The sequence below is a fragment of the Myotis lucifugus genome, unplaced genomic scaffold (assembly GCF_000147115.1).
Source record: "Myotis lucifugus unplaced genomic scaffold, Myoluc2.0 scaffold_46, whole genome shotgun sequence".
Taxonomy (NCBI): Eukaryota; Metazoa; Chordata; class Mammalia; order Chiroptera; family Vespertilionidae; genus Myotis; species Myotis lucifugus.
Genome location: NW_005871094.1, coordinates 5,990,205 through 6,000,126, shown reverse-complemented (window position 1 = coordinate 6,000,126; position 9,922 = coordinate 5,990,205). Strand labels below are relative to the sequence as shown.

General features: G+C 43.8%; 1 protein-coding gene across 1 annotated transcript; it reads right to left on the bottom strand.

The window, feature by feature from the left end:
- Positions 1–6,318: 6,318 nt before the first annotated feature.
- On the bottom strand, positions 6,319–9,631 carry KLF14 (Kruppel like factor 14). Its single transcript, XM_006109664.3, is given in 3 exon segments — positions 6,319–9,243; positions 9,246–9,429; positions 9,431–9,631. Coding segments are annotated over 3 exon segments (984 nt in total). The 3' UTR covers positions 6,319–8,644.
- Between the last annotated feature and the right edge of the window lie 291 nt (positions 9,632–9,922).

The following is a 9,922-nucleotide window of genomic DNA, read 5'->3' as shown; positions in this document are numbered from 1 at the left end:
ATCCCAAATACAGGATGGGGCAAAAGTGGGCTTACACGCTCTGTTCATATAGAAAATAACATGATAATTAATAAATAATAATGCAAAAATAAACTTTCTCGTACTCACAACTGTAAACCTACTTTTGCCCACCCTATATATGGGCAAAAATTGGGTTCTTGATCATTTTAGATTCTTTGTGTACTATACATTTTCTCCATATAAAATAATCAATGTTTGTCCCACTAATGTGCTTTACTTTGAATTTTATTTTGACTCTGATATTAACTTTGTCACACCTGCTTGCTTTAATTAACTTTTGCCTGGTATATCATGTCCCACCCTACCACCTGCTTTTGTTTTTTAACCAATAGTATTTACCCATCCTTTAAAATATTTTTAAACATTTTTAAACTCACACCAGCAATGTATGAAGATATACATGAAGGCGTTATATATGTATAAAGATCCATTATCTCTCAATTCTTTCTTTAAATTGCCTGTTACTATCATTTGACCACTTTTATTGATCCTTACCTCTTTAATTTTTGGTTCTCCATATATTCTGGATATTAACTTTATGTCTGTTAAATTTTTTTTCAGAGTGTAGCTTGATATTTAATTTTGTTTACGTTTTCAGATGTAAAACATTTTATAATTTTGGTGCAGTCAAATCTGTTTTTTTCATCTTTAAAATTTTATTTTAAAAATGTTTGTATCCTAAACAAGAATGTCTTCCTTATCCAATGATGATAGATTTTCCAGATTTTTTTGACTAATACTTTTTATAGCTTAAAAATCTTTTAGTCTTCACTATATGGAATTTTTTTTCCTGAAAGAATTGACATAGAAATGCTGTTTTATTTTGTTGCTTTGTTTTCTCATGAAAGCCAATTGTCTCAATAGTATTTCTTTTCTAGTCTGTCTCCCCCCCCCCTCCCCCCCCCCACTGATGTAAAGTGCCATCTCTCCTATATGCCAAATTCTTCTGTATTCATAGGTCTATTTCTCAGGTCTTTATTCAACTCCATATACCTATTTGTTTATCTCTGCACTATGCCACACCGTTTTAATGACAATAGCTTTGTAATATTTGCTCTCTGGTAAAGTCATCCTCCCTTCTTCCCTCTCCTCCTGCTCACCCCCACCCCGCCCTTGACCTTCTGTAATATTTTCTAAAGTTTCATGAAAAATATTTGGGGTGGCATTGCATTGGAAAATTGTGGAGGTTTTCAGTTTTCATTTCATTAAATATATAAATTTGAGAAAAGGATGGACATCTTTATAGTATTGAGCTTTATCATCCACAGACATATTATTTATCTCCACTTAGTCATATTTTCTTTTTTGGTCATTCAGTAAAAGTTTTATAGTTTCATCTATAAAGCTTCTTTACTTTTTGTTGCTACTCTATATGGAATCAGTCTATTACAATTTCTGATTGATGGTAGATAAGAAAGTAATTGATTTTCTTCTTTCTTTGGTTAATACAATGAGTTATATAGACAGATCTCTATTATTGAATTAATCTTGCATTCCTGAGATAAACTTCACATGATCATGATTAATTATTCTTCTTATTCACTGCGGAATTAAAATTTCTAGTATTTTACTTGGGATTTTTTACATCCATCTTTATAGATAAAAGTGCTATATTTTTTTCCTTTTGTTTTGGTATTAAGGTTAATTTAACTATATAATATAAATTGGTTAATTTTCTATCTTTTATATGATTTGATACAACTTATAAAAGATGAATATTACCTCTTTCTTGAAAGTTTAGAGAACTTGCCTATACAACCGCCTAGACCCAGTGCCTTTTGGGGGGATAGATCTTTGACTACAATGTCCATTCAGATTTTCTACATCTTCTTAGAGCATTTTGAAATTTTATATTTTCCTATAAAATTGTCCGTATCTTTTTCAATTCTACTGATATAAAGTTGTTTGTATTATTCTTTTATAATTTAAAGAACTGATCAAGTGTTAAGAGTTTATGTCCTTTTTTATTTCTGATAACTTTTTTTGTGCCTTCTCCTGTTCTTAATCATATTTGCTAAAGCAATCTATTTTTATTAGGCTTCTTAAAAGTTTTGACTAACTCTTTTTTTTTTCTCTTTCTCTAATTTCTCTTTTTATCCATGGCAGTGTTTTTTAACCTTTTTTTATTATCTCCCCTTTAGGTGCTTTTTTCTTTTTTTTTCCCAGCTAATCACTACCCCTCTCCCCACCACCCCTTCCAAAATCTTAAACCACACATATAAGTGTCTATCTGTTTATGTAGTATAAACAGGCCCTTTTGGAGGGCCATGGCCATTGTGATATCTAACATTTAAAAAAAATCATTAAGAACCAATTTTTACCCCCTTGGCAAGATCTTCCCTAAGAAAATGCATGGCCTGTGGTAATACTTCTTCCTGCTTTCTTTCATTTTCCTTTTCTTCTGGAGTTGAAAACTTAGTTCATTCACTTCCATTTTTAAAAAAATAAAAATTTTAAGGCTATAAACTCCACTTCCTTACCCAGTCCCATTTGCTTGCATCACAAAAGTTTTGTTATGTAGTGCTTTTGGTTTTCATTCAGTTCTAAATTTTTGTCATTGTCCCTTTAATTTGATGATGTAGAGATTTGCTTTTACATTACCCAATGCGTGGATTTTGGGTTCTGTTTTTGTTGTATTTTTGTGTAACTTCCTGCCTGGAGTTTGTTGAGACTGTTATTAGTTTGCTAAAGTGTTTTTAAATTAAATCACAAATTGGTGCTGAGTTTTAACAAATACAGATGGTCCCCAACTTACAGTGGTTCTACTTATGATTTTATGTTGGTACAAAAGTGACACACACTAAATAGCAACTGTACTTTGAATTTTGATCTTTTTCAGGACTAGCGATATGCAGTACAATACTTTCTCGTGATGCTGGGCAGTGGCAATGAGCCACAGCTCCCTGTCAGCCACTTGATCATGAGGGTAAACAACCAATACTCTACATAGACTGTGTTGCCAGCATTTTTTGGGTATTGTTTTATGTTTTTATATCCATGCCTATAAAATGACCATCTGTGTCTCCTGCTTTTGGTGAGAAAAAGGAGAGGAAGACAATTACTCTTGAAATGAAACAGCATAATTACCCAGCATGAAGATGGCAAGCCCTAAATACATAAATTATATCAGATATTCAACACTTTATTATAAAATAGGCTTTGTGTTAGATGATTTTGCCCAACTGTAGGCTAATTTAACTGTTCCTAGAAAATTTAAGTTAGGCTGGGCTAAGCTATGATGTTTGGTAGTTTGGGTGTATTAATGCATTTTCGACTGACAATATTTTCAAGTTATAATGGGTTTATTGGGATGTAACCCCATCGTAAGTAGAGGAGCATCTGTACATATTTTGGAACCAGTTGAGTTGACCATGCTTTCTTCCTAATTTCTATTAATTTGATTAATTACTCTGATATATTTTACATGTCTCATCTACCTGTGCTTTCCCGTAGCGACCTAACTGTACATTCTCCAAGCCATATTGATATTCCCATTTACAATGGTTATATCACTGAGACTAAGCTAAAATGTTGCAAGTGCATCTACATTTTCTGTAACCTTCTAGTTTACCTAGCTCAACGATAAAGGGATGATTTTCCGCTGTGTTCTATGCAGATTCAGGTAGGTACCTCTCTATATTTCCTTGGATCTGAGGTCCCTGGTGAAGGTGGGCATTTGTTTTCTATATGAGAGTTTGCTCCCATTCTCCTGTTATATCTCTTTGGGTTTCAATCACCTCCTCTAACTTTGTAATGACTAAACCACCACTCTCTATTATAAGCTCATCTTTAGGATTGGTTGGCTCCTGGTCTTTCTTATTTTCCCATTTGTATTATCAATTCTGTCATTTAAGAACACAACCGTTCTTCTAAAGAAATCCTTCTCTTTCTTCAGCTTAATCAGCCTGTCTTCCTTTATTCATTTTTCACCTTCCCACTGCTTCCATTTTGACTTCAAAATCTAAATGTATATTTGGAACAAATATGGCTGCTACTTGATTTCCTGAATAGACCTGATTTGTAGGGAAAGAAGAATCCAGACACAACCCTTTTAAATACTCTTCTTAGCTTTGGGGATTTTAATAGTGTTGCTTCTCTCTACCTCAAACTCCAATATAACAAATATTTGCATCCCTCATTTTCTAGTTAGGATTAAAATCCACCACTCCTCGGAAATTAAACACACAGCCCGAGTCCCTAAAATTCCACTGGGAGTCTTATATAGTCAACACATCTGGCACCAATTTGGCATATACACTGAGTGGCCAGATTATTATGACCACCCCATCAGTGCTTCATTGACACTTCCAAAAATACTGAATATTGAAAACTTCCTAAGCAAATACTCTCAAGGTTTTTATTATTATTATTATTTGCATAACTAATTCACTTCATTATACTGATGGGGTGGTCATAATAATCTGGCCAGTGTAAATAGAAGGTGACTCTGATAACCCATGTGAATTAAGGAATTTAGCCCCTTAATTGGAGACCTCCCATAGGTCTCTCATTGGCCTTATAAAAGGAAGCAATTCAAATGAAGACAAAAGGGAACCAATTGGGTATGACTGATCTAATGCCACCTGCTCATCCCCAGCACAGTAGAAGGGCTAGAGTCTCACAAACTTGCGAAGTACACGTGAAACTTGTGCCATTGCACCTTAAAAGTCCTTGTCTATAATTATGCCTGAGAATAAAGGCAGCACAAATTTTTCCATTCAGTAGCATCTTTCCCTTCTGTAGCAAACCTGTCTCAACTAAATCATACGAACCAAGATCAGCCAGAGTAGCCTATGTAGCCTACTTTTGCAAAGTCCTATGTCCAGTACCTCTACAAATAGTGACTTGTCTGTGTACACTAGCTACTGTAAGCTGCTATAACTTGGAAAGGCCAAAGAACTAAAAGGCTCAAGATCACTAAAGCTGGGACATCTAGTATATCCCATCCTCATCCATCTCATCTTGGTCTGCTAATTCCAGCCAGAGTGCCTATTTCCTCAGGAATTAACAGCCAATGCATATTTGCATGTGTTGGGGCTTACGAGAGAAAGTTAATCATATTCCATCCCCCTCTAGGTTCTCAACCAACTGAATAATAAATAGAGGAATCAGACAAACAAGTATTAACATATCAGTATTTTGTGGATGAATCTGTATCTATAAACAAAATTGGGCTTTCTAATACCATCCCACCAATGCCTCTCCCACCCTTCCCCATTCCTGGTATTGGGATTACCTACCCCAAAGAGAATAAACAAAGGAAACACTTACCTGGAGAGCTGCAAAGGGGTGTGGCTGCTCCAAAAGTGGAGACAGAGAGAGGTGCTCTTCACACCTCCCTCTGGAAGGTAGGCCTGGGCCTCAGCAGGTGCATATAAAAGCTGGATCTGAGTGGAATGCATACACATTACAGGCAAAAGGGTGCAAAAGAGAGAAGAGAGCCAAGTGTGTGTGTGTGTGTGTGTGTGTGTGTACAATGACTCTCTTTCCTATGTCTCCACCAGAGAACACAATATTCCTTTGGGAGAAGTGAATAAGAGGCAGAGACAGAGGCCATGAGTGATATTCCAATATGGTTCCCTACTTGGAGAAAAAAGGGGAAATGGGGGCAAATGACAGATTCTTGTCTCCATGGGTGGGAGAAGGCCTGTCCCTTTCACCCCCTCCCAACAATGATAGGGGATCCAATTCTTTCACACCCTCGGTATGACCTGGAATTCATTCCCAGTTCCCAACCCAGATATCAGGAAGAGTGTTATTAATACATTCTGCTACTAGGTCATGCCTACATTAGAACTCAGGATGGCAGGGGTAGAATAAGGGCCCAGAGGTTCAGGCTGACCCCAACCAATCCCCAGATACATTCACTCGCTAAACTCCATCTGATTAACAAAAAGAAGCAATAGAAACACCACTAAAACTAGGAAACCCATTCCAGGTCATTTCACTAATAACTGCTCCTCAAGAACTGTTTGGCCACTGGAGTGAAAAGGGTTACAGCAATACCCCAAACTAAGAAAGACCAGCCTATGAATCTTGCCTCCATTGTGTGGCTACTGTAGTGTTCTGGGTATTTTCTTCTCCAGCACTGCAAGTCCTAGGAGGAGTCTCTGAAAGACATGCCACATTTAGACGAGATTGGGTGCGTCCAGGATGATATGACCAAAGACAGACATGCCGCGTTTAGATTGTGAGAAGCCATCCCCAGACAAAAGCCCCCAAGAAAGAAACCCCCAAAAAAGGACACTACTTGGGAGCTTGAGAATGAAAAGTTATTTATCAAAGGGTAGTTGGAAAAGCCAAACTTTTTGAGCCAGATTCCAGAACAGTCAGCGGGAGTCTCTCCTGTTAGCTTCATCGGTCCACCTACCCAACAGCAGATCTTCTACTGAAAGGGAACATCATAGTCCTCAAGGGGGCCTGGAGTGCCCTTCCTATCCAGTTCCAGCTGAGGAGACAAACAGAGCAAAGCGAGGACTCTTCCCACCACCAAAACCCACCTCCGCAATTGGGAGCCTCCTTTTCCCATTCGTAACCCAAGGAGAGAGCCACCTTCCCTGCTTAGTCCACATCAGGAAACAATAAACATCTTCAGAGTCACAGGCCACAGCCTTTGGGTCCTGCTTAAGGACTTTTCCCTCGTTTAGTACAGGAGCACTTAGTAGAGTCCCCATGTCAGGTTCATATCACTCACTCTCTCAAGGGCGCGGGAACACCCAGAACCAGAAAGAGAATAGAATTGGCATTGAAAATTAACCTGCCAAGTCAACAGACAAAATATCTCCCAAGATGCCAGAGTCATTCCCACTTTAAGTCCACAGGATGTGGAAGGAGGAAATGAACTCAACCTGCTAAGAAAAGGGCTTTCAGGTTAAACACAACAAGCAAAGGATTCAGCAGGGACCAAACATTTGAAGGAACACAGAAGTGATAGAGAATAGGGAGGGTGGGGATCTGGTGGCAGGAAGGGAGAGAGGGGTCCTTGGACTGAGGGCCCAGAGAGAAAGCAGGTAGGATAACCAAGCGTGAGGGAATCACTTAGAAAGCAGGTACCTAACGTCTAGCCATGGCTTTTGCCAGCAATTTAGCACGTGACTTTGAGCTTATCTAGGTTTCAGTGTCTTCATCTGCAAAACAGCGGAAAGCAGTTTAACTAGATGCCTGTTATAGCTCTTTGAGATTATGGCATCTTCCACAAGCGTGACTGACAGACTATTACAAGACTTTCAGGAGGGGGCCGAGGAGAACCTTACCAGAGCAGGAAATGCCTTCCAGCCCCATCTCTAACGAAAGGGTCACACGTATACACATTCACACACACACACAGAAGCAAAGTGGCAGACAATTTCATCATAGCAGCAGAGATACACATAGAAAAAATAAATACTGTTGATGCTCACGTCTGCACTAGGAAAGAGGGGTCCTGAGGGTGTAACTTGGAAGGATTCCAAGGGTTGGGGGGCGGGGGGAAAGGGTCCTTTTATTTGATAATAGCTTTCACCTGGCTTTTCCTTCCCCAAATCCAGGGCAGCCAGCTCTTTGGAAGAAGCCACTCTCACCTTCCCCTCCTCAAACTACCAACTCACCTGTTGCTGAAACAAACATGTACAGATCCCAAAAGAAAGAACCCCCCTAGTTAGCCATTAAGAAATAAACGGAATCTACCACAACACCTGAGATTACTTGGAGTGGGCAGCCAGAACCACATGCCCTATTTCCCTGAATGTTGTTGTGGATCTATCTCACCCAAAGTCATTTGGGTTCACCCTCTGGGAGAAGGGGGCACTAGCCTGGACCACCCCTTGATTTCTGGTGCTTTTCTGGTCGCTTCCCCAAATTTTAAACCAATCTCACATGAGCGTGAGCCAAGAAGTTACCCTCCCCACCGAGGAATCCAAATGGGAAGAAAGGCTACCACGAAAGTGCAGGGTTCTAAACCAAGCAACAGGACCTGCAAAGCGGGCGCGCACCATTCCCCAGACACCAAGAAGCATCCCCCAGCCACACATCCACATGGACTCTAGCATGGCCTCTCCTAGCAGAGGTCGCTGGGGCAACTGGGGAGTGGAGGACTTCAACCTCCCATCAACCTGGGATCCCTGTGTAAAAGATACTAAAAATAAATTAGTAAACATTGCTGTTTACAGAAATAGAAATCATTTCTGTTTCCAAAGGCCTCTCACCATCCCAGTCCTGGACACTGCCAAGACTGCCACCCCTGATACACGCTTCAAGGTCCGCCCTGGCGGGTGGGTAAGACACCAGAGTCCTTCGAGACCGGGAGCTCCTCAGGCACCTGAGAATTCCAGTTTCACATCTCTGCTTCCAGGGAAGGGAGAATCTTCAGGACTCTGGAGAGTACTGGGGGGTTCATCCCTTCTCATCAGTTCCCAGGGGTTGCCTGGAGGCAACCCTCCCCCTTTCAGGATGATCTACGTGGTGTAGGAATTCCTGCTCTTTTCAGGCCCCCAGGCCCTCCCCAGGGTCCAGCATGCCAGTCTGGACCCACCCTCAGAGCGGAGGAACCAGTCTGTGCCTTGGTAGCACGACACCGGGGGGAAGAAGGTTGGGCAGAAAGAAGGCAGGGGTAGTATGGCTGGGGGGTCGTCCTGGCGGGGGACGACTAGCAGCAATGACTGTCAGACAGGCTGGCGGTAAGGCTGGACGCCTGGTCGGGGACGGAGCCGGAGCTGTCCACCAGGCTGGCAGGTTGCGCGTGGACGCGGGGTGTGCGACGGCGCCCCCGGTACTCGATCATGTCGGGATGATAGGCCGGGTGGCGGCGGGCGTGCTTGGTCAAGTGGTCGCTCCGGGAGAACTGCTTGGGGCAGAGCGGGCAGGAGAAGCGCTTCTCGCCCGTGTGTGTCCGGTAGTGGCGGGCAAGCTCGTCGGAGCGCGTGAACTTCTTGTCGCAGTCGAGCCAGTCGCAGGAGAAGGGGCGCTCCCCCGTGTGGGTGCGCTGGTGGGACTTCAGATGTGACGACTTGTAATAGGCTTTGTTGCAGCCCGGGAACGGGCAGCGGTGGCGCTTGGCAGCAGGTGTGACTGGCCTCCGACGGGGCCCCGGACCCGTGGCAGGGGCCGGTCCCACGCCAGGGGTCGCGCCAGAGCCCGCATCCAGGTCGGCAGGCGCTCCGGAGCCGTCAGGTGCTTCGGGGACCTCGAGCGCGCCGGAGAAGTGCTCGGGCCAGGAAACTTCGGCCGGTCGGCGGCCAGGGCCGGCTCGAGGCACAGGGGGGGCCCCGAGCACGGGGTGGGGCCGCAGAAGCCCGACGAGCGCGCAGAGCTTTCCCCGGAGCTCTCCCCGAAGCCCTCCCCGGCGCCACCGCTCAAGTCAGCCAAGACGCTGGCAGCCAGCAGGTGGGGCGCGCGCCGCACGGCGCCGGGGCTGGGGGCGGGGACGGAGGGGAAGCAGGGGGACCGACGCGGGTCCCGGTGGCCCCGCACCCGGCAGAGAGGACTCCGGCGGCGCCGCCGCACCCACCTCCGAGCCGGCGGCTTCTCCCGCGCCCTCGGGGTCCTGCGGGCGGCGGTGGACCACGGCGCCCGCGGACATGGACACCAAGCATTCGGCAGCGAAGTAGTCCAGACACGCCACGGCTGCTGACATGCTGGCACCGCCGGGCCGCCGGCGAGCGCGGTCTGTGCGCAGCCGGCTGCGAGCGAGCGAGTTCTCCGGAGCGACCGTCCCGTTTCCTCTGATTGTTAAGCAGGAGGCACGGTACACTCCGCCCGCCTTCAGGTGCCTGCCTCCGCCGCTGCAACCCGTGCAAAACAGTCCTAATATATTCACCCTTTCCATTTATTCCGTAGGTTTACTTCACTGAATTTTCTACAAAATTTATTTTCGGCCGCGAAGAATTTTCACCCTGTGTAATATTTAAACGGTCCTTATTAGTAC